This window comes from Mytilus edulis, chromosome 13 (assembly GCF_963676685.1).
Source record: "Mytilus edulis chromosome 13, xbMytEdul2.2, whole genome shotgun sequence".
NCBI lineage: Eukaryota > Metazoa > Mollusca > Bivalvia > Mytilida > Mytilidae > Mytilus > Mytilus edulis.
In genome coordinates, this window is record NC_092356.1 from 46,978,264 (window position 1) to 47,004,556 (window position 26,293).

At 33.1% G+C, this 26,293-nt stretch overlaps 1 protein-coding gene across 1 annotated transcript; it reads left to right on the forward strand.

Moving 5' to 3' along the window:
• The first annotated feature begins 563 nt into the window (after positions 1–563).
• LOC139500804 (SUZ RNA-binding domain-containing-like) lies at positions 564–13,283 on the forward strand. Its single transcript, XM_071289665.1, has 5 exons — positions 564–808; positions 3,168–3,214; positions 4,998–5,114; positions 5,404–5,538; positions 8,315–13,283. Exons 1-5 carry the CDS (start codon positions 740–742, stop codon positions 8,418–8,420), a joined length of 474 nt encoding a protein of 157 aa, XP_071145766.1. The 5' UTR covers positions 564–739; the 3' UTR covers positions 8,421–13,283.
• The last annotated feature ends 13,010 nt before the right edge of the window (positions 13,284–26,293 follow it).

Genomic DNA, 26,293 nt, shown 5'->3' on the forward strand with positions numbered 1-26,293 from the left:
TCATTAATATAATAATTAAAAAGTACAGGGTTCAGTACATCTTCTTGTTTTACTCCTCGCTCTACTCATACAAATCATAGATGAATCATATAGATGATCCTTGGTGAAGGCAAGCCGGCCATGACGTATGTCAGATATAAACTATTTAATCTAAATAAAAAGCAATTAAAAACAGAAACAAAAGATAATATTACTGTTCCTTTCTGAAAAAAATTATTCTCAATCAAATCATAATATTTAATCAAATTTTCTGCAAAAATTTGAATAAAAAAAAATGTTCAAAATAAAAATTGCGGAGTTCATTTTAGGACATTTCCGTCATTAATTTATCAGAGCTGGTTCGGAGCTGGTTTTCTGTATTCTTCTGAATATTTTTCTTTCTTTCTGAAAAAATGTATTTCCAATCAAATCATTCAATCAAATCTTCTGCAAAAACGTTCAGTTTAAAAATTGTAGTTGTTTCCGGATTTCATTTCAGGACCATTTCCGTCAAAATTAGAATATTAGTCTAGTACTGGTTTTCGGTCGCAAGTAATCCTTTCTCGCTTGAAGAATCAAATTTTGACCGTTGACTTAGTACCAGATTCAACATCAAACGACATGATGAATTAAACTGAAAGAAGCAACTTTTGGCATCAAAAACAGATACAATTTGTCATGGTTTCAAATTTCATAAATGGAGAAAAATTGCCTGATTAATATTTCAAATCTGTCATAACTGTTTAGACCCAAATAAGATATGAATACTGATGAATCTGATCTTGTTGGAGACGTTCTCGATAGTTGGGAAGAACTGGAAGATAACACGGTATGATGATAATCACGAGCAGTCCGATATAGTAGTACAAACAACTGGTTATATTGATAGAATTTGTCTTTGACAGTAAAGTCTATTAGTCTGCACATCATCTAAATATATGCATATAAGACTGCCCAGCACATGCCCTTTTTATACACCTTATAGCTATTTGTCCCATTACTGGATATCACACAGGTTCCTTTAAAAATTTGACGTCATAAAACAAAATATCTGACGCCACAATGAAAAAGTGATAGTTGCGTCAAAAGTTCAAGCGGCAGGTCAGCCGAGATTAGCAATATCTAAGGTGTATTCAGGGTTCTCACTAAGGCGAGTCCAGGAATCCTGGACTCATGAAAATCTGTCTGGACTCACCATTTTCAAAACTGGTTAGTGATGAGTCCAAAGATGCATCAAGATTGAAATATTTTGTATAAACTGAACACAGTTAAACACAAATATCATCATTTTATAGCAAAAGTTTAAAAAGAAATTTGAATTTAATGTCATTTCATTGCTCTATTACAAAATGTAGGTCAAGGAGACTAAAATAATAAATTGTATTGTGATAAAATATCTTCTTTTTACTGTTGGACTCACCATGGCCAAATAAGACGAGTCCCAGGACTCGCCTTCAAAAATCCTTAGCGAGAACCCTGTATAGTAATACTGTAGGTGTGAAATTGTCATTATTTTGCCATTGTTAGAATCAAGTTGATTAATATTTTATTGTGATTCATCATAATAATCTAAATTAGGTAAAAAAAAAATGTATGTCTGTTGACAGTTACCAGACCAACCCTACTTTGGAGCACATTACCCTACATGTACATTTGTACATGTCATTTTATTTCAGTTGTCGTAATGTGAAAAATTAATTGAACTCAAAGTATCGTGACAGTTGCCAATAAAAGAAATCAATTTACTGATACATCCTAATGTTCACTATCATGATTGAAACAGCTGTTTTCTAGGACTCCTGTGATGAAATAAACACTTTGCCGCCATTTTTTTCCATTCTGGCATTCAATATTAAAGGGCAATAATCCAATCATTATAGATACAGGTAAACTCATGCAACCCATGCGCAACTTGTAAAAAAACAAGGCACACTGCACAACTCTGGCCATTCAAAAATGATTGTTGGTTTCCCCTAATCCTGCAGGGTCTGTTTTTACCCTCAAGTTCAATTTTTTTTCTTCTCTGTTTTTTTGGGGGGGCAGATGAAAACTTCCTTTTGTTTCAATTGACAATTACATGCATCAATGATGCTTTTTAAATTTGCCTTATAAACTCATATATATATAATGTCTCATTTCAAATGCATTGATCGTCCTAAAAAAAGAAGTTTCACAATCCATGAGGAAGAGGGGTTCCAACCAATTACCATATATGTCCCCAATTAAATGCATTGATCGTTCCAAAAAAGGAGGTTCAAACGCCCAGAACTCCAACCCCTGGATCCACCACTGGCTTCAATCAACATGACAGCTCCATGTTTTTTTTTTAAATATATCATTGAACTCACAAAGAATTTGACAGATTGTTGGGTTGAGTACTGGGCTGGTGTTGGTGTTCCTTCAGACAGGTGTATACCTCCGCCCTCTTGATCTCCATCGTTAGTTTCAAGAAACGTAAAATGAACATCCAACATGTAGGATTGGGCTTTTTCCAGTTGTTACTTCTTAAAGTTATCCTCAATTTTCCTGGTCTTATTTCATTTTATGGCCTGTTGGCACAATTTGTCTCACTTAGGATGAAAACAGCCATTCTTGTCAACTAAGTTGGCCACTAATTCTTACTTTGTTCTTGGTTTGTCATTGTTTTCACTGTCTTTTCTGGGCAGTTAAGTTGAAAGGTTTATATTTCCTATCCTGACATCTTTATTGTTATTTTATTGTACAAATTTGCTTGTACTTTTGCAGATAGTCCAGTTCAGGATAAAGTGTTAAGGATTACCTGATGCTCCATATGTAAAGGACTCTTTGTATTTGTTTAGCCTACATGTAATGATGTTTCAATTTTAAAGTTTTAAGTGTTCCATTCTTCATGTTCTTTATATTGAATCAATAGAGATTATATCTTGAACCATATAAATCAAGAAATGTACATGTATGCCTTGTAATGTTTGTATTTCATTATACTTACATTTTGAATTTTTAAACAAGTAAACATTTGAACTTACAAAAATGTACATGTATGTGCGAACAAATTTTAGCATGTTTAGACTTCAAACTAGTATTTTTCATAAAACTGAATGAAGTGATATAAACAGGTACATTTTTGTACCTGACATGAAATATGCAGTAACCTAAGTCAAATACTGAACTGAATATGACCTTTATCAAAATATGTTAAATATTTACAGGTTTTGGACAAAAAGCTGAAGGAGATAAAGACATCAGCAGATGAGAAGTATGTATAACTTCAAAGATTTTACAAATTAGGGTATATACTTAAATTAAAGAAGAAATCCTGGATTGACACATGTGCACATCTCCTTTTTCATCATTGTTCATAAACAAAAAAAAGTAAAAAGTCATTAGAAAAGGTAACTCACCTTTATATAAAAAATTCCTGCCATGCTTGATCATTGCTGATGCAGGTATGCAAATCTATATGTATTTCATGTATATCATGTATATTACTATTTATTATTGTCTTTTGAAATGAACACTTTAACTTTGAAACTTCATGCTTACCATGCTTACATTGAAGTGGTTTTATTAGTCATGACAGTTGTAAGAACTGCCTATTTTTATACCCTCTGTGGCAGAGGGTCCACTTTAAAAGTTTTGCTCTTATACCATGTGTACATCTGTACGCACATCTGTACGCCCTTACATAGGTCCCAAAATCTGTTTCAGTTTTCTAACTTTAGTTTGCCTCAAACAAATGATATGAAACCAGAATGCTTATTACCACATAACATAGATCAAGTTTGAATTTTGGTGGTGTCACTTTTACATAACTATAGTTATGCCCCTTTACAAATGGAAAATAAGCTGAAATATTCTTTTCTTTTCTTTAACTAACTTTATCGGATGTTATGAAACCTATGCACAATGCTAATAACCACCAAACACAGATCCAGTTTGAATTTTGGTTGTGTCACTGTAACCTTTCAAGAGTTAGTCCCCTTTACAAATGAAACACTGCTGAATTTTTTGTTTCTGTTCTTTTTAACTCAGTTTGCCTTTTTAATTACTTGAAGAAGTAATATTAATATACTTATATAAGTAAATTTGTAGGATACTTATACAAGTGAATTTTTTTTACTTGTATAGGTAAAAAAAATATTGGCTGAGTTATGTCCCTTAGACATTCAGATTTTTTTACTTGTAGAAGTTAAAAAGTTATCCTATCTTCTTTTATTGAATTCTTATGATTTCTTTGCTCTAATAGAATTTTAAATTATCTGCCCTTTGCAGATGTCTTTACTAATCATCAATTTTAAGTGTTATTTCATGGACAATGAAAATCCCATTTGTCTGTTGTCTTCAGAACACTGCTTATTTACAAGCCCTCAAGGGGCAATTTTTGAAGGCCTTGGCAAATACATAAATCTTTGCGCAATCAGTTTCTTTGTTGAATTAATGAGATGAAACATTGAACTCTAATAACAAAAATTGAGGAAACCTGGGAAAAATCATTAAAGGCATGAATTTACATCTCAAAACTTGAGGACTTTTGTGGGATTGTAAGAAAAATTTACTTATACAAGTAAATTTTTGAGAAAATTAAGGGGAGATTATTCAAACATTATTTATTTACTTATATGTGTATATATTTTTTAACTTCTTTAAGCATTTAAGTAAATAAAAATAACTTCAAACTTGTATAGGTAGTACCCCTGACTGACTAAAAAGAGGGGCAAAAAATAAGTGGGACATTCAAACTCATAAATTGAAAAAAATTGACGACGTCAGAAACTTATATACAATGCTCTTTGCCACAAAATCCAGATCAAGTACATATTTGGGTAGGGTCACTGTTACAGTTCTTGAGATATGTCCCTTTATAATGTTACATGTAAGTGGGGCTTTATCTGTGTCCCATGGCCATGGACACATTCCCCATTTATTATTATAATGAATACAAAATCTACAACATGGGTCTTGTCTCTATCTAGCATACACGTACAATGTACCAATGTAGAACTTTCTGATTTAAAAGGTATGTTTATCTTCTATTTCAGAAAGAGTTTCCCTGCACAAGGAATGGTGACAGATAGTAGTGATAGAACCCAATACCAACCACAAGTTAAAATAATGAAGAGACCAACTGATACACCATCTACAAATAATGATAAAAGGTTTTATATTTTACATTGATAGCTGTTATTATTACACAAGTTATATTATATTTGAAGAGACTTTATTATTTTGGAATTTCTAAGGGTCTTTTAATGAATGCTCTATAATGAAACCTAATATGCTTGAGTTTGAGAAACAGAGAGCTGTTTTAAACTGCTAATCTAGACTAAACATGCTGAAAGGAAATGCTTTGTATTACAGATATTACACTTACAGACTCATTGTCCATGGGAATAGATATTATTATTTGTAAATGTTTTGTTTTAGAAGTTAAATGACTAATTTCAGATCAAATATACCAACAAAAACTTTAGAACAAAGGGAAGCTGAATATGCTGAAGCCAGACTACGTATTTTAGGACCAGCTTATGGTAATGGGGATGGAAATGAGGAGGAGCCTCAGGAAAACATTGCAGAGGAAAGGTATGCAGTTCAATTAGATTTCAAGTCTGTCATGTCTGTTAGAACTTTGGAATATATTCATTCCATTAGCTCAAAGAAAGGACAAGGTACAATAAGGCCTGTTTTTTGCCCCCTATTTTCTCATTTTGTTTTGGAAAGCTTCTTTTCACGTTAAAATATTCCCTTAAGTTTAGGTTTTGTTTGGATGAACTTCTAAACCATTAATTTCAGAAAATGGGTGAGATTAGGGGGGTTAAAAGGGCATAAAAAACAACAAAAGAAGGAAAAATTACGATTTTTTTGGCCATTGTTTCTTAAAATTTAATAGCGTGCGCGTACATGACCTGAAGAAAATTATGGCAAAAAGTATGCAGATTGCTTGACAATCATAAGAAACAACTATGTTAAGTAAGTTTCATGAAATTTGGATTAGTGAATCTTAAGTTATGGTGTGAACGCTGGACAGACAGACTGACAGATGGACACGGGACATTTGTATACCATATTAAAAAAGTCGCTGTCAAAATTTGAATGGACTTATAAAAAGGAAAGTTGTCTAGAAATTCAGGACACAAAATGATCACTTCTCATACTTGACAAAACCCAAAGAAGACAAACAGTGCTTATATTATTGCTGTTCATCATCTCAAAGTTACAGTGAGGTCTTGAAAACATATCACAGATCAGTAAGACTTTTGCAAGAGGAAAATCTTTGCTAGGAGTCAATGGCAGCTCAAATACAGGGTAATCATACAATTCAGTGTTCCAGCTAGCATGAAATGGAGGGGCGCCGCGCCCCGCCCCCAAAATTTTGCGCCCCTCTGCCTTTTTTAAGCGCCCCTGCGCCCCTCTGTGCCCTTTTGAAAAAAAGTTTAAAAAACGATCTTTTTTCCTCATATCGTCGCTATTTTGTTGAGTTCTTTATACACACAATTCATTAAGACAACAGATTAAAATTGTTGACACTTGTTACCTGTATATAATCACCTATTTGATTGGAGTCAATTACTTAATCAGGTGAAATTTACGACCCTGTCTAATCCCTTTGCCCTGAAGCACCAAACATCGAAGTTAAATGAATTGATTATTTTAACACCTGACGATGCAAAATAGAATTTATAAAATAAATGTGAACGGTGTTCATTTCTAATGTATTTGTTATTTATAAAGTAACGTTCATTTAAAAAGAATCATTCCAATGAGGTCAACACGCAAAATGCAGACGAAAAAATAGAAAAATTGACCAACTCGGAAATGACAAGAAGAAAATATTAAAGACTTGCCAGTCTATTACATCTTTTTTCAAGAATAATGACCATCAAAAGTTAAAAAAAAAAATTTAATTCTTTACCTTTATGAAAAATCGAGAAGAAGAAAGGTTTCTATCAAATATCGCAATTGTTCTTCTATTGTAAATTCCGCTGATTACGGAGCACTCGAAAGTCCGATTTTTATATAATTTTTTCTTAAATTGAAGTCTGTTTTGACTAACTTTAATATTGATATTATTAAATACGCTCAACATGAAGTAAACGGAGATGCTTGTTGAATTGATAATAAACTTACAAAATTGAAATAATTTATTATTGTGCCGATTACGGAGCTCTCGAAAGTCCGATTTTTGTATCAATTTTCTTAATGAAATCACAGGCACTTGTTTCTATCCATTGGAAGACCCCCCATCAACGTATATTTCCGCAAATATACGTTGATAGGGGGTCTTCCAATATGAATAGAAACAAGTGCCTGTGATTGAAATCCGTTTTGACAAACTTATTGATTTTATTAGATACGCTCAACATGAAATATACGGAGATGCTTGTTGAATTGAACAGACAACAGTAAAACAATGTATGGTTATACAGAGATAGAAACTCTCCTTATTCAATAACAGGACTTTATAGCTCTTGTGTCATCAGCAGAACTTACAGATCGTTCCTTATCTAGTCTGCTAGAGCTATTTCATTCACATTGTCATTAGGATAAAAACCTATTATCTTTATGTACCCTCTTGTTGCAAAACTATTCAGTGTTGCAATATGACATGTACAACCACTCAGTACAGCAGAGGTGGAGAAAATATTCTCTCAGGTCAAATTGATAAAGACAAGTCACAGGGCAAACTTGAAAACACGGACAAAAATATTAACTGTAAAATTAAACTGTGATGAAACTAATGTGTGACAACCTTCTTCAAAAAGAAAAACAGAAGATTTGTCATTGTTGTTTAATATTTATTTGCATTTGAACTCTTCTTTGAAAAAATCTGTAGTTTTGAAAGAGAAATGAATATAGTAATGTCTATTATTGCTATCAGTTTGATTTTAACTTATATGTTCTAAATAAATGATTTTTAAACTTGTATATAATAGCTATTTAACTAAGCTACATGCTTGCTAAAAATATGTCTTTATGTGGTAATATTAAGTATTTGATTTTTTTCAGTGAAAACGCGCTAAAGTGCCCTTTTTAGAAACGTGCCCCTCTATTTTCAAATCCTAGCTGGAACACTGTACATATATCAACAAATATCAGACTATTAATGGCAATATAATTAACAAATCATTAATTTCATTATAAAGACACAGAAAAATATAAACATTAGGACCATGTAGACAACCTCAAAGAACATCATGAAACAAGTCTTATTACTTCACACAAGATAGATTATGCTGTTGATGTGAAACATACAAGATATTTGTGGCTTTTTGAGCAGATCCAAAAGAATTTAGAGATATAATATTGTTAATTCAATTCATCAAATTGTATATTTAATGAAATTCATTTCTCAATGCAGAGTTACACAGCTGTTCAAAGAATTAAACACCAATAACAATTGTGTTGAGGTATTACGTCAACCTAAAGGCCCAGATGGAACTCCAGGATTTGATTTCCAGAGATAATGAAGCATGAACAAAGGGACAAGAAATAGAAGTGCCAAAATCAGTCAAAACACAAACCTCTTTGTTATATTTCATGTTTTTGAAACTTTTTTTTAAGTTTTCAAATATAATACACTTATATCCTTGATTTTTGTAAAATGATTGAAAATTTATTTTTTGACAGCAGTACATGTTTGTACGATCATTTGCTGCATATTATAAAAAAAAAGGAATGTTATTTTTTCGTGTGTTGAATATGTAATTGCTGCAAATCCTAAACTTTAAAAATTCACGATGATTTAGGGAATTCAAATTGCCAGACAAAATTAAGGATTACAAAGATTGACTGATATGAGATTAACAGGGCCAAGGTTTGACATTGAGCTGAGGTCCATTAATAACATAAGCTCAACAAAGGTTAAAAAAGAAGAAAAGAGAGAGAAAATAAATCCAGCCTTGCTGGTTCATTGATATGCACACATCAGATGTTGTACATATATATAAATATAGTAAATTTATATCAATGAAAAACCACCCCTAATGACATTTCAATGATAAGAGGTAGTTTTTTAAAAACAGCATTTGAACATTTGACATGTCATTTACTATGTACAAAATTTGAGTGTGAAAATGCAAGCTCTCTGTGTGCTAATGATACACACATTGTGCTAAGAAATGTGGGTATTGGTTCTCCTGGAAATTGTCACATGAAGTTTGTACTTAATTTTGTAAAGAGAATTTAGGCCATTCATATGTATTTTTTAGTTATTCTTCATTTTATGGTGCTTTTAGTTGCATCAGTCTGATACCAAGTATAAAAAATGAAATTCTAGATGACATAGATTCGTTGTTCATAAAGATTTAGTGTTGGCTGCAACACTGAACAACATTTGTGAAGTTATTTTGACAGCTTCTGTGTTGTAGACATTTAGATTTAGTCTGTTATTTTTTTTTTACATAAATTACTTTGCCAAACATTCACATTATTTTATGAAACTTGGACAAAAGCTTCTTTATGATCAAGAGATAATTTCTGGATGAAGATTTTCATATTGTAGATACATTAATGTGAACTTTTATAACCTCTTTGAATCTCAAGTATCCTCCAATCAGGGACTTGCTACTTTCCTTTCATCAATAAGTTCCTATAAATAGCAATGATTCTTTGTGACATGAAGCTGGAATACCTGCATTATGATGGTATATGGAGAAAATACTGCTAAGTTGGTCACAGAGAAGGAAATGAAATTTATAAATCAACCGAGTTTGCATTAAGTTAATCATGGAGGTATATTTCCCTTTGCATAGTTTTAGAATGATATCAAAATTTAACCATTGTCAAAATTTCATTGTCAAAATCTGTTAGATATCTACTGTACTGTATAACCTTAATGGGTGTAAAGAACATATAAGGGGAGATAACTACTACAGTTTCATGAAAGTTCACCATTACATTGGCATGCTGGGTACTCAGTTTGCACATGACAACATCCTAATGGAATCTTTTCACAATATTTCAAATCTTATATTTGATAATTGTGCAATTTTCCCCATGGAATCAATTACTAAAAGCTTTTGTTGCTTGTTTTTTTATTATTAAAACAGGAGTCAAATATTTGCTTTTTTATCTATTCACTTTTTATTTAGCATTTAGAATTTGGCTGGAGGTGTCAATTATCCTTTCCAATTATTTAAAAGATATTTCCCTGCTTAACATGAGGGGTATTAAGTGAAAGACTTAAGAAGTTTCTATAAAATAAGCATGGTTTTATATGAGGGAGAGTAAGCGAAACACTTTAGAAATTTTCTATAATATAAACATGGTAATCTTACTTTTAATGTATTTATTTCAAAAAAATCACAACAAAAGATGGCGTGTAAAAAAATACTGAAAACACTGTGATAATTTCTTTGTAGTGTAACTTGGGTTTCAAATGTACAGTGTAATTTTCATAACTATTGGTTAACTGACCTTTCAAATTGAATATTCCTTATACATTGTGAAATTCAAAGAGGTTTTAAAAGTTTAAATACAGTAGCTTTTATCATTGTATATATGTATATTTATCATTGCAGACATGTAGATAATTTTAGCTTTGAAAACATTTATTGTAAATTCACATCAGCTTATAAGTATATAGCATAATCTTAGGGTAAAAACTGGACATGGAATGAACGATCTGTATCAGGTCAAGTGTTTTAAGTGCCTTGTATTTTTATAGAATGTTTTTGTAAGAATCATGGCAGTTTCATTTTAAAAACTAAGTCACATGTAACAAATGGCCATCAATTTAGCCATGCAGTAATGATATTTGGAAGTACTAATTTGCCTTTTCAGAAACTAAAGGACTATGGTTAGTTTCAGATTTTTTTTTCGTGGAGATTTTTGAGTCTGTACAATTTATAAAGGGGGGGGGGGATAGTTATTGGTGTTATGATTGACCCAATCATACAAGTTTCATTAACAATGAATGTCAATACAATGTGTAATTCTAGAACCTTCTAAATGTCTAATCAGGTACTAGCATCATTAAATTTGTGCTTTTAGTTAAGATAAGGAAACAAGACTGACTTTGTTCATATTTTAATTATGTCTTTCATAGCTGCTCTAAAGATAGAAAATAGTGCTAGATGATGCCTACGAGCATTAAGCTTTGGTAATGTTAAGTTCATAAACAATATTCTTTGCATAGGACAAGTTAAGCTTTCTAACTAAACATTTATTGTGTAAGAATTCAGAATTTTGTAAAAAAAAATAAGAAATGATAAAATATAGGTATGCCACAATGAATATTGAATTTGAAAGTAAATAAAAGGACAGGGTGAGATAAGGGCCTTATTTGGATTGATTTTTTATTGAAATTTTAACACTTGATTTAAACTAAATTGATGTTTACATTTATAACATGTATAAGTTAAAAAAACAACAACAAAAACAAGTGAGTTAGCATCCACCATGTCATATCAAATACAGTCGTAATGTTATCTAGGATAGGCCTTTGTACTTGTTATGATGAAAAATATACAGTTAATGTCCAGTTTTAAATTATGGACAACTAAGAGCACAAGCAAGTATCAATTCGATAATTCACATTGCCTTTATCTATGTCATGATCTGCTTCCCGACATGTAAATAAATATTTGTTACAAGGTACATAACACTTTTTATACATATCAAATATTTTTATGTGAATGAAAATCACATGATTTTGTATTACATTGTACTTAAAATACATTAACCCAAATAGGGCTCTTTGCACACCTGCTATATAACTGAACTGTGAAAGAAATTATACACCCCTCCCCCCTAAGGGAAAAAAAAGAAAGAAAATGTATGTTTTTAATTGCACAATATACTGCTAACACTATGGAAATATAATTTATGTTAAGTAAATTTTTGAAAAGCCTGTAGACATCTCTCGAACTAAATGTTGATGAGGGAACCCTTTTCATAAGTCATATGCCAGTCATTCAAAGATATCTTGGCTGATTTGCCTAGAATGTGTAATTAATTTGATATTGAATTATTCATTACTTTTACAAGAAGTGAATAAGCTTCTTTTTTTTCTTTTTTTTATAAGGTAGTACATACCACTACAGGGAGATAACTCTGTAAAATCAGTTGAACGTTTCATTACATTCTATTGTTCAATGATCAAAATTTGTGTTTGTCATATCCAATGAAAATTTTCGATATAGTTTGGGTTCAAGTTTGAATTTATTATACTTTTATCGTAGGGTCAAAGTAAATATTTTGTCAAAATTTAATGAAATTAAACTAGCCAAATTAATTTTAGTTGAGGTGTTAACATTTTAACATGTTGGGGCCTTTTATAGATGACTTTACAATATGAGTTTTGTTCATTGTTGAAGAATGAATAGTGATCAATAGTTGCTAAATTAGTGGACTCTTGTTGATAGTTGTCTCATTGTATCAGACCTATTTTTACATTATTCCTTAAGGTGGTACCTAACACCTGCGCTTAAATTTATTTGGCTCATTTAATTTTCATTAAATTTTGACATAGTATTTACTTTGACCCTTTGACAAAAATATAAAAATTTCAGAACATTTGAACCAACCAATTTATCAGAAAAATTACACTGGTTATATAGCAGTTTGACAAGCAGTGATTTTGATCATTGAGAAGCTCAATATTCCCTTAGCAACACAACGTAATTAAAACGTTTAGCTGATTTTACAGAGTATCTCCCTGTAGTGTTAGGTACCACCTTAAAAATTGAAAAATAAAATAAACTACTGTATACTGTGGATTCATTTATTTCGTTTGAATTAATTATTGTGGATTGCTGAAAACTTGCATTTTCATGGATATTTGATTTCGTGGTTTTGCCAATCCCTGCATGAAAAGCTTGTTGAAAATTAATCATTTATTGAACATAAGAATTTGAGGTTCATCTGTACCAACGAAACCCACGAAAATTGGTATCCAACAATAATAGTGAATCCACAGTATATCCTAAATATTTTCTTCTGACAAGTATTTATTTTCCATATGGGGAGTGGGGTTAACATGTTGAGAGGGGGGAACAAAGTAGTCTCAAAAACTGTTTTTGAGATCAGAAAATGACAGGTTGTGGTTTTTTTCCAGGTTTTCTTGCCTTTTATTATCATCAACGATCTGGGTAATAACTATTGCATTATTGGTGCACAGTAAGGTTGTTCTGTAATTATATATTTTGTGTTATGTTTTTGTACTAAATTATCCATGTTCACCTAGTTTAGAAGTTGAGCTACTGATTTGTTTCCTGTAATTGCAATATGTTACAATGGCTTGTACTTAGTGACGTTAGCGTCCACTAAATATGATTGTTAACCTCAGAATAATTTGTGTTATCAAATAAATTGTTATTGAGCCAGAAGTTGTTTGTTTATTTTTCAGGCAGCTCATATGAGATATCAATACTTATAGATATATAAGAAGATGTAGTATGACTATGAGTGCAAATGAGACAAATCTCCATCCAAGTCACTATTTATAAAAGTAAACCATTAAAGGTCAAAGTACGGTCTTTAAAACAGAACCAGCAAGATATAAAGGACCTTAAAAATGACGAATTTAAACCATTCAAACAGGAAAACCAACGATCTAAAACAGGACATTGCATGTATGTTTTCTTCTCTGTGTTTCTGTTTGACTGTTTACAATGAAGTTTCGGTCACATCAATTTCCCAAAAAAGGTTACATAGAGTATTCACTACAATATAAATTTTTATAAATACATGTCAAACTGGAAATATGTAGAGCTTATTATATACTTGTACCCCAAAGTCGTACATGTACTAAAAATAAACCGACAACACCATGACTTAAAAAGAAAAAAACAAACAAACAAACAAACAAGCAAAAGTACAGAAAGCACACAAAAGACTATAGACTGACATCACGAAACACTACTCATGGTTTTTGGGTGCACCAGAAGGGTAAGCAGATCCTGCTCTACAAGTGGCACCCTTCGTGGTGCACTTTAGTGAAAAAAGTTGTAAAGAACATGCATCCTCCACACTACACAAATATGACGCTGAACACCATTACTAAATAATAAAAAGTTGGAGATATAAGGGATATCTATAATTTGCCCTTGCCTATACACATTTAGTCTGGTTCTTGTCTTGTATGCGATCAAAGGTCTATTACAGGAATCATTAGGACGCTAAACGTTGTGTTTTTATATAAAGTTTTGTATTTCAGAACATAAAAACCTGAATGCTTTATACCTTCTTTTATTTACAGATAGCTTATGTTACTAAGTTTTTGTATTTCGTATGTGAAACTTCACTATCATAATTTTCAGAGCCCTCTTAAAATAAATACTTTTTGAAGCATGTTTTTTACCATTGAGTAATAATGATAATATATTTGGTCGGAAAGGTATCCTGGCAAGTTCTACTTCTCTTTCAGACATGGTTAACCTGCATTTGCTTCGTTTCACAGATACAACAGATCGGCTATTATTGGCGGATGGACTTATTCCAAGGTATACATGTCCGCCTGGCTGGCTTCATTTGACATTGAGCTTCATTTATACATTGTTCATTGGTCAAAGCAAAGTATTCCGTGTTTTACAATTGGTCCGTTACTCAGAAACCATAAGCAATAGATCTAGATCAGCTATAATTGTTGCAAGGAATGATTACAAGATGAACCCGAAGCTACCATTACACTTCAGTTATAGCATAGATATAGTTAGTCTATTATGTATATTATCTATGGTTATAAGAATCTCAGAGTGAACGTTTCTGTGAGGCAGGATTCGTCTTACCTTGGTCCAACTTACATTGTTCTTTGGATATTGTACAGTATTCGCAGTTTTCGTGGTTTGCTTCGTCTCACAGATACTGTAAGGAATTATATGCCAGATATGATAGTTAGTATAATTATGGAACGATTGCAAGATGAACTTGAGACTATGTAGCAGAAAAGATCAAACAATTTATGACAAAAGGAATGCAAACAGTGACGGATCCAGATTTTTTTCCATATGATCGGAGGGGACACCGACTGCCTAAGAGGGGTCCCGCTCCAGTCATGTTTCAGTAATTCCCTATGGTCAACCATTTATTTTCCTCACAAAAGGGGGACAAGTCATACTCGACCTCCCCTCTAAATTGACCTTTGAAAATTGAACTTTGGTTGACATGCTATGCAGACATCACTTCTAATATATCAGAAGATAAAAAACAAATAACACACAAAATAAAAATGCATCATCATTTCTGTATCCATTAGATTAAGGCCAGTTTTCTCTACTCCTTATGTTTTACCTACTTTTCTCTTTTCTTACAATCTTAGCACCCAACTATTCTCTGGTGTTTTTTTGTGCCTAGTTTTACTCTACTCTTTAATATTTTGCCCTCCCCCTCTCCAACAGACAAAAACTAATTACGAATCTACCAAATAATGAACTTTGCAAGACCGGTGATAATTGTTTGAGCTATGCTAAGGAACCTCTTGTTTTCCCTTGCCTCGCATCAGTTCACAAATATTTATACCATTGGACCTATGTATTTCTGAGACATATATGCGTAATCGACTTAAATCTAAAAGAAACATAAATGGACCATATGAACGTAGCATAGGTTCTCCATAAAGACCCTCCTATATTCGAATCGAAGATCTTTACATATTTTATTATTTTTATAAAATCTGATGCAACTTATGTTTGAAGTAAAAGCAACATAAATACTATTGTGATATATACAGTGCAAATACGTTGCTATTGGATTTTTGAAAACTTTCTATGACAAAATCGATAGATTTGATATGAATAAGAACCTTTCAAATAGAATGTGAGGATTATAAAAACAATGATATTGATTTTAAAATCGATCTGCAGCCACACAGGTTAACTGGTTGTAGAAATGGAAAACGCAATGAAAACGTTGGCGATATTAAGTCTGACCATATATACAGTGTCTGCTTTCGGTATTTCAAGCAATACCAGACAGGACAGTAACACATTCTTAAGTATTGCTAACATACAATCGCCTTTCGTTTGTGGAATGCTTTGTTTGCAGGCGGTAAGGTAAGGCAAATATACAGTCGCATTTTATTTGTGGATAATGTAAGGTAAACATACAGTCGCATTTCGTTTGTGAAAAGCTTTGGTTACAGTCAGTAACTAAGGTAAGGCAAACATACTATCGCCTTTTGTTTGTGGGATGCTTTGGTTACAGTCAGTAATTATATATAAGGTAAGGCAAACATACGGTCCAGTGGCGGATCCAGAACTTTTCATAAGGGGGGGGGGGGGGGCACTGACTGACCTAAGAGGGGGGCCGCACTGGTCATGCTTCAGTGATTCCCTATATAATCAACCAATTTTTTTCCACGAAAGGGGGGGCCCGGGCCCCCCAGGGCCCCCCTGGATCCGCCTATGCGGTCGCCTTTTGTTTGTGGAATGTTTTGTTTACAAGCAGTAAAGGTAAGGCAAACATACAGTCGCCTTTTGTTTGTGGAATGCTTTGTTTACAGGCAGCAAGGTAAGGCAAACATACAGTCGCCTTTTGTTTGTGGAGTGTTTTGTTTACAGGCAGTATGGTAAGGCAAACATACAGTCGCCTTGTGTTTGTGGAATGATTTGTTTACAGGCAGTTAGGTAATGCAAACATACAGTCGCCTTTTGTTTGTGAAGTGCTTTGTTTACAGACAGTGAGGCAAGGCAAACATACTATTGCCTTTTGTTTGTGGAATACTTTGTTTACAGGCAGTTAGGTAAGGCAAACATACAGTCGCCTTGTGTTTGTGGAATGATTTGTTCAAGGCAGTAAGGTAAGGCAAACATAATACAGTCGCCTTTTGTTTGTGGAATGCTTTATTTACAGCCTCAGGGAGTAACAAAAGGCAAATATACAGTCGCCTTTTGTTTGTGGAATGTTTTGTTTACAGGCAGTAAGGTTAGGCTAACATACAGTCGCCTTTTGTTTTTGAAATGCTTTGTTAATAGGCAGTTAGGTAAGCCAAACATACAGTCGCTTTTTTTTAAATGCTTTGTTTACAAGCAGAAAGGTAAGTAGAATATATAGTTGCCTTTTGTTTTTGAAATTCTTTGTTTACAGGCAGTAAGGTAAGGCAAACATACAGTCGCCTTTTGTTTTTGAAATGCTTTGTAAATAGGCAGTTAGGTAAGACAAACATACAGTCGCTTTTTTTTAAATGCTTTGTTTACAATCAGTAAGGTAGGTCAAACATTTAGTCGCCTTTTGTTTGTGGAATGCTTTGTTTACAAGCGGTAAAGTAAGGCAAACATACAATCACCTTTTGTTTTTGGGATGCTATGTTTACAGAGAGTTAGGTAATGGAAATCTACAATCGCCTTTTGTTTGTGGAATGATTTGTTTACAGGGAGTAAGGTTAGGCAAACATTCACTCGCTATTTGTTTGTGGAATGATTTGTTCACAGGCAGTAAGGTAAGAAAAACATACAGTCCCCTTTTGTTTTTGAAATGCTTTGTTAATAGGCAGTTATGTAAGACAAACATACAGTCGCCTTTTTTTGAGGGATGCTTTGGTTACAGTCAGTAAGGTAAGGCAAACATATAGTTTCTTTTGTTCGTGGAATGGTTTGTTTATAGGCAGTAAGGTAAGGCAAACATACACTCGACTTTTGTTTGTTGAATTCTTTATTAATATATATAGGTAGTTAGGTAAGACAAACATACAGTCCTCTTTTATTTTTGAAATGCTTAGTTTATTTACAGACAGCTAGGTAAGGGAAACCTACAATCGACTTTTGTTTGTGGAATGCTTTGTTTACAAGCGGTAAAGTAAGGCAAACATACAATCACCTTTTGTTTTTGGAATGCTTTGTTTACAGAGAGTTCGGTAATGGAAATCTACAATCTCCTTTTGTTTGTGGAATGATTTGTTTACAGGGAGTAAGGTTAGGCAAACATTCACTCGCTATTTGTTTGTGGAATGATTTGTTCACAGGCAGTAAGGTAAGAAAAACATACAGTCCCCTTTTGTTTTTGAAATGCTTTGTTAATAGGCAGTTATGTAAGACAAACATACAGTCGCCTTTTTTTTAGGGATACTTTGGTTACAGTCAGTAAAGTAAGGCAAACATACGATCGCCTTTTGTTTGTGGAATGATTTGTTTACAGGGAGTAAGGTTAGGCAAACATTCACTCGCTATTTGTTTGTGGAATGATTTGTTTGCAGACAGTAAGGTAAGGCAAATATACAATCGCCTTATGTTTGTGGAACGCTTTGTTTACAGGCAGTAAGGTTAGGCAAACATACACTTGCTTTTTTATGGAATGATTTGTTTACAGGCAGTAAAGTAAGGCAAACATACAATCGCCAATTGTTTCTGGAATGCTTTGTTTGTTGACAGTAAGGTAAGGCAATCATACAATCGCCTTTTGTTGGTTGAATGCTTAGTTTATTTACAGACAGCTAGGTAAGGGAAACCTACAATCGACTTTTGTTGGTGGAATGCTTTGTTTACAGGCATTAAGGTAAGGTTAACCTACAATCGCCTTTTGTTGGTGGAATGCTTTTTTACAGGCAGTAAGATAAGAGAAACATATAATCGCCTTTTGTTTGTTGAATGCTTTGTTTACAGATAGCTAGGTAAGGGAAATAAAATTGAGAATGGAAATGGGGAATATGTCAAAGAGACAACAACCCGACCAAATAAAAAACAACAGCAGAGGGTCACCAACAGGTCTTCAATGTAGCGAGAAATTCCCGCACTCGGAGGCGTCCTTCATCTGGCCCCTAAACAAATATATACTAGTCCAGTGATAATGAACGAATGCTTTTTTACAGGCAGTAAGATAAGAGAAACCTACAATCGCCTTTTGTTGGTGGAACGCTTTGTTTACAGGCATTAAGGTAAGGTTAACCTAGTACAATCGTCTTTTGTTAGTAGAATGCTTTGTTTACAGGCATTAAGGTAAGGTCAACCTACAATCGCCTTTTGTTGGTGGAATGCTTTATTTACAGGCATTAAGGTAAGGTTAACCTACAATCGCCTTTTGTTGGTGGAATGCTTTATTTACAGGCATTAAGGTAAGGTTAACCTACAATCGCCTTTTGTTGGTGGAATGCTTTGTTTACAGGCAGTAATGCTAGGTTAACATACAATCGACTTTTGTTTGTGGAATGCTTTGTTTACAGGCAGTTAGGCAAGGCAAGGCAAACGCTTCAACATTGATATGAAGTAATTGATTCTTTTTGAATGTATTTTTCTCAGTCTATGATGTACTAATGTATGAGCTTTAGCAAAAGTAAAATAGTAATATTAATTGACTATTTTTTTAAGTGTCTTGTCTCGACAAACTTTGTTATATCATGGCGCTAATTTTTATTTGGAGGAGAAAGTCGGACTTACCGGAGAAAACCATAGCCAGTAACCTATGTCAGGAAAACTGTCAATCAAGTAAAATTGGCCTGAAAAGGTTTTGGTTGTACTTATAAGTATTATAATTTATGGTTTTGTAGATTGGTCTCCTGACTTATCCCCGTTTGCTTTTACTGGGATGGCTTAGCTATCCTGAAAAAAAAACCGGTAAAAATGTGTCGATACTCACAAATGATGATGATCATAATTGTTGTTTTATGTTCAGTTACAAATGTTACAATCATGCAAGTACAAGAATTTTACTGAGATGGATTTTGACATGATAATTCGCAAAGTGTGCAGACAGGCATGTCACACTATATTTTAACTCTGAGTCGACCAAATTTTGCTCTTGGCGGGGGTTGCAGCAACGATCTCCCACACTCGAGGTGATTTTGTAATTCATCTTTTATAAATTTAAAAGAGAGGACACTTGCGCTTTAATATTGATACTAATTGTATGTTCATAAACGTTTTTACTAAGAGTCGGAACAATTCAAACATTATTGATTTGCAAGATATTTTCATCATGTACCTTTAATTTTCAACATTTAGTACTTAAAATCGGATTCTATATCTTACAATCAAATAGATCTTTCTGAACAGTAAATTAATTTCTATTTTTAATTACTATAGATGTGAGGCGGTAAATTTTAGAGCAGCCAACAACACGTGCTTTTTCTTGGACCAAACCAGTACCAGTTCGAGGCTCTCAGAGACAGGATATGTTTCATCAAACATTTCAAGTTGGAATCCGGTATGCATGCTTATGCTTGAACTTAACTAAGAAATAAGATATTATTATATAATTAGATAAATATTGATATCTCTTTTAAACAAAACGAAAAATTGCATGTTTAAATTTACATTTCAAGAACCCATTCCACACAACCGAAAACAAAGGACTTGAATACCCTAATGATGCAGCTTTAACAAATTTCTTAATCAGAGTAAAATTAATCATTGACGAAAGTTCCTTTATACTGGATAATAGTTCTAGTAACTGAACTGATTTTCTGCAAAGTTGTTGGGTTTGTGGTTGTTAAAATAATGTATACATTGGAACTAAGTTAAGCCTTAATATGCATAGATGTTCAGAACAGAGAAAAACTTCAGAAAAATGGTAAAAAAAAAAAGAGAATTGTAGACCAAAAATAGACCCCAAAAAAGCCCAGAAATTAATAGGGTACACATGCAATGGGAAAACTTTAAAGAGAACTAGAATTGCTATTGCAAGCAATAGCGGATGTCACCCTTTCCCCCATTGCCACTAAGCGGCAGCCATTTCAAAAACTTTTAACAGTGAATGCACATATTTGCATGGCTATACATTTTTCTGTAAATTTTCAGTACATTTAGATCATTTTTAAAAACATGACATTTTTGCTGTTTCCATGGCAATGGCAACCATTTTGAAAGATTCAAAGTCAAAAGTCTCATCTATACATGCCAGTTTACAATAATATTAAAATTAATTAATTTTGGAGCATTTCGAAAATATTTGACTTTTTTGCAGTTTCCATGGCAACGGTGGCCATTTTGGAAATTTCATCTTCAAAAGTCTCATCCAGACTTGCCAGTTTACAATCATATTAAGTTTCATCAATTTTGGAGCATTTTGAAATTTTTGAAATTTTTGATATTTGTGATGGGTCCAGAGACCATTCCCAAAATTTAATGACATATACCACATTGGTACATTTGAGGGACCATACCATCAAAGTTTCGATCAATTTGACCTACCATTTTAAGAAAGTAAATGCCACTTTAAGGTTTTTCAACCATTTTGACCTGTTTTGCATTGTTTCCATGGTAACGGCAGACATTTTCGAAATTCCAACGCCAAATTCCACATCTACCAAAGTTGCTCATCGTTACTGTGAACTTTTATAAAATTTGGAGCGTTTCCATATTTTTGAAATTTGTAGTGTGGTATCCATGGCAACATATCAGTTCCAATGATTGCAAAAATCATACCAAACTGGTATATAGTGGGCACCTACATTGCATTATTTAAATTCTAAAGATTTTATGCCTAAGCATTCTCAAATAATTCAGCATACTCCAAAATTATATTTTTTCACCATTTTCCAGTTTCCATGGTGATGGCAGCCATTTTTAAGTTCCAAAGTTGCACTGCAACTGGAAAGTCTGGGTTCACTGGCGTATTAAATTATAATCCTGGTACCTTTGATAACTATTTACACCACTGGGTCGATGCCACTGCTGGTGGACGTTTCGTCCCCGAGGGTATCACCAGCCCAGTAGTCAGCACTTCGGTGTTGACATGAATATCAATTGTATGGTCATTTTTATAAATTTTCTGTGTACAAAACTTTGAATTTTTCGAAAATCTAAGGATTTTCTTACGCCCAGGAGTAGATTACCTTAGCCGTATTTGGCACAACTTTTTGGAATTTTGGGTCCTCAATGCTCTTCAACTTTGTATTTGTTTGGCTTTTTAATTGTTTTGATCTGAGCGTCACTGATGAGTCTTATGTAGACGAAACGCGCGTCTGGCGTATTAAATTATAATCCTGGTACCTTTGATAACTATATTCATTGTTATAGTGAACCATCATTCGGATTGGTACTTTAGGCTCTGAGAAAGCGGGCGGACAAAATTAGGTGGAAGAAAAATAATAATAATAGGGAAAAAGAAACAGAGGAATAGCAATATGTCACCCGACATTGTCGATCGGGTGACATACCTAGAACACATCCGCGAAATCGCGGGAATTTAGACCTTGGTTGAAAGGATGTATACTGTTGTAGGGAGAAATTTTGTAAAAGTTTTGTGTCTGGAGAATTTCAGTAAAAGAGTTCAGTCTGGAGAATTTCAGAAAAGGTATCAAAATGCATAGGTACTTGGAAAAAGTTTCAGCCCTCTCCCTTGTTTCCAAAGTCCGTTATTTTTTTTCTATTAAATTCCATTATTTTCGCGTTTCTGTATACTATGAACATACGTATCCGATTAATAAAGTGTACTTACTATTAACTATCAATTTCAAGTTTCTTCTCATAGGCGATCACTGCTATATTATAGAGAAAGTCTCCAACAACCCGATAATTAATTTATTGTGCTGTCCCCGACTGTACTCTTATGCAATTTATATGCAAGTTTAAAACCGGAAGTCCTGTTTGACTTAAAAGCAAAATCGCGAGGATTTTAAGCTTGGTTGAAAGTATGTTATCTCTTTAAGGAATAATTTTTGTAAAAGATTTTATGTCTGGAGAATTTATGAAATGATATCAAAAGTCATATAGGTACATGGAGACGGGACAATATTTTTAAGCAACACTCTTTTTTTCAAAGTCCGTTATCATTTTGTTTTCGTTTAGACAATAATAGTGCATTGACTTGACATATCAACGATATCAGGATGAGGCTTAGAAACGGGGAAATGCGAGGCTGTGCCGAGCTATTTCCCCGTTTCGGGCCGAATCCTGATATCGTTGATATGTCAAGTCAATGCACTATTATTGTCTTTTTACTGCAATCTAAAAAAAAACATTTTCAATTGTTGTTTAATGCATTAAGGTTGTTTATATATCCATACGCCTTATTTTCGTTTTTCTCCCAAAATAACCCCAACTGAATACCAATAAGAATGGATGACAAATGCGACTATGTATGGTACTGTACCCATAGGACACAGAGGTATGATGATCAATTTATTGTGGGAGGAAGAGAAGCGACACACAAAATGAGGTCTTCTCGTTTAATAGTATAGATAGATACTCAATGGAGAAAAATACTAGAAAAATTAAGAACACTGAAAGGAAATACCTCAATCCATACCCTCATAGAAGACATCTTTTAATTTCAGGAAGTAGCTGGACACTGCCAGACAAAACCATGTGACAACAACTCTCTCTGTGTACCTAAAACAATTGGCTACAACTGTATCACAGCGGGTGAGGAGACAATCTTAATTTTTTATGTAAAGTTTAGAAGTTTTGAAAAATTCTATGAGTCATTTTAATGTATAAATAAAATATCTTTCTGAACTTTGACAGCCAGGAGTCTATGAAATGAAAAGTGTTGTAAGACCATTGACTAATAAGATTTCTAAAACTGCCTATATCGAAAGAACAGACACACACATATGTAAACCAGAACAGCCCCACACTATATGTACACAAATGCGTGTTGCTCTTTGTGAATTTTAAGTCGATCTTTACCTACTAATACAGAGCTATATAACGTGTTACATGTAACAAGAATAAATTTGAGAATATTTATAGGTTAATGTGTAAAACGCAATCACAAATTTGGTTAAGTAATAACATGAATAACAAGATCATTTAACACAAACATCAACAAGACACACTCTAAATGTTTTTGTTAGATTCATGTTTATTAAATGTAAACTTCAAATTTTCGAACAAAGAGTATACATGTTTCGTTATCTCACTGTCTCTTTACACAAAATATTCAAACATTCGAACAATTTATTGGGGGACTTTTACTTTCTTTCTTTTTGCGTGTGATTTGTGTATCCAGATGAAAAAAGGCACGAAGATTTATATTATTTGTAATTTCTAAGTTCTCTCAATCCGAACATGATTATATTGAGATGGTAACATAGCATTACAAAATTTACAGCATCGCCTTATTTTCGAAAATATTTGCTACTCTGGAATTGGTTGTATATCAGTCAGTTTTATCGTATTATTTATATCCCCAACACAGAACGATTTTTATTCAGGTTTAAACATATTTTATTGCTCTAAAACACTGACATGGGATCAGATCAAAATAATATTATTTATTATATTGCCTCTATATTTTTCAGCATGGGCACAATAGAGTGAGACTGTCGCATGATGTGGAAAATCTCTGTAGACGTTTTTATAGTATTTTTCGTTTGATAAAAGTGATTATATCTACATAGACGCAGTCAAATTTCAACGATTCGATATACTCGATATATTTATATACAATTAGCCGTTGTGCATTTATTTAGGTTATATATTTATGAAAAGCATTTTGAGATAGAACTTGTTACATTTGTATTTTTGTATATGTTATTGTTTAAATTCTTGATAGTTTTTTTCAACAATTGTTAAAACTTTTTTTTCAAATTAACAACAGTACTATAGGTCACCATACGGTTTTCAACAATGAGCAAAACCCATACCGCATAGTCGGCTATAAAAGGCCCCGAAATGGCAATGTAAAGCAATTCAAACGAGAAAACTAACGGCCTAATTTATGAACAAAAAATGAACAAAAAAAATATGTAAAGCATAAACAAACGACAACCAGTGAATTACAGGCTCCTAACTTAGGAAGGGCACATACATACAGAATGAGGCGGGGTTATACATGTTAGCGGTATCCATACACAGTTTGTTACTCCGCCAAAGCCACTTGGCAACAACTTTCTTGTTTCAGCTACTGCTTAAACCTCTCGTATTAGGTTATTGTTTATACTTAGAAGACCTATTTGAAAGTCAACACAATAAAGATGAGTGAAGTACATGCTGGTGGCTACCCATAGATAATTACCAAGGATATACAATGCATAGAAAATTAATGTAATTGCAAACGATGATGGAAAGTACGTTTGTAGAGTTTTCATAAAAGCGCCAAATAATATTTTTGGCAATATGATGTGATGCATTTGAAAAAGCCATATAGAAAAGTGGAATTGATTTTTGTTATTCCCGCTGCTGTTTAAGTTTGATCATCAGCGTTTGTATTGTGTTTTGAATTTTCCAATTCTTCAGTTTTGGGCATAACCGAAGACACGAATATTGTCAAAATGCGCATCTGGTGCATTAGAATTGGCGTGCGAAACATTATTCACATATCAGTGGTGATAAATCAATCTTTTTGGCATCGGTACAGTACAAACGGCGCTGCATATAATTTTTATGCCCCACCTACGATAGTAGAGGGGCATTATGTTTTCTGGTCTGTGCGTCCGTCCGTCCGTCCGTTCGTTCGTTCGTCCGTTCATCCGTCTGTCCCGCTCCAGGTTAAAGTTTTTGGTCGAGGTAGTTTTTGATGAAGTTGAAGTCCAATCGACTTCAAACTTGGTACACATGTTCCCTATGATATGATCTTTCTAATTTTAATGCCAAATTAGAGATTTTACCCCAATTTCACGGTCCACTGAACATAGAAAATGATAGTGCGAGTGGGGCATTCGTGTACTGAGGACACATTCTTGTTAAATGCTAATTCTTTATTTGAACTTACTCTCACTTCATGCACTTGACATTTTATGCATGCGAAACATTGTATCGTCCTGGCTTTAAGCTATAATAGTTTAGTTTTTTTTATTAATTGTTTTCTTGTCTTTGAATTGATAAAAATGCGAATTTGCAAGACTACACAAAACAAAACAATATTAAAGAAAATGTATAGGGAAAAAATCGTAATTGGGAATTAAATTACTTCAATTCATGACAGTTATTTTAAAACATAACACAAACACACACGAAAACTAAAAAAAAAAAGCATAGGAACAGTGGGTTTATTTCTGATCTTCATCTCACATGTCTCAGAAAGTTGTGAATGATGATGTAAATATTTGTTTTTTTTTATCAGTATAAGTTTATCTTGATCGTTCGACTTGCACTGGTAATCTAAGCCAAAACATTACTTCTTTTCGCCTCGTTACACTGTCATTTAATTACGAAGCTTTCAACCGTAAACTGAAAAAATGCTTTTGTAAGCTTAATATCGGGATTTGACTTCTCGATAAAAACTTTAACAGTTCGTCAGTTTTGGACATGTTAATTCATTGCTGAATTGGCCGGTCTGTTTCCACGGTGACGTTTTAATGTTTATGCAAAGTGCACATTTGATAAGATTATGCTTTTTATTTGATCAATTACTAGTAGCAATAACATGCATATTTTTACCATATACACATGTATGTATTTGAATGGGAAAATCTTGTCAAAACCATATGCATAGGCCTGTAAAATCAAAAGAGAAATTAAATACTGTTTAATGAATGGAGTATTATAATGCATTATGTATTTCATAACAATAGTAAACGCTT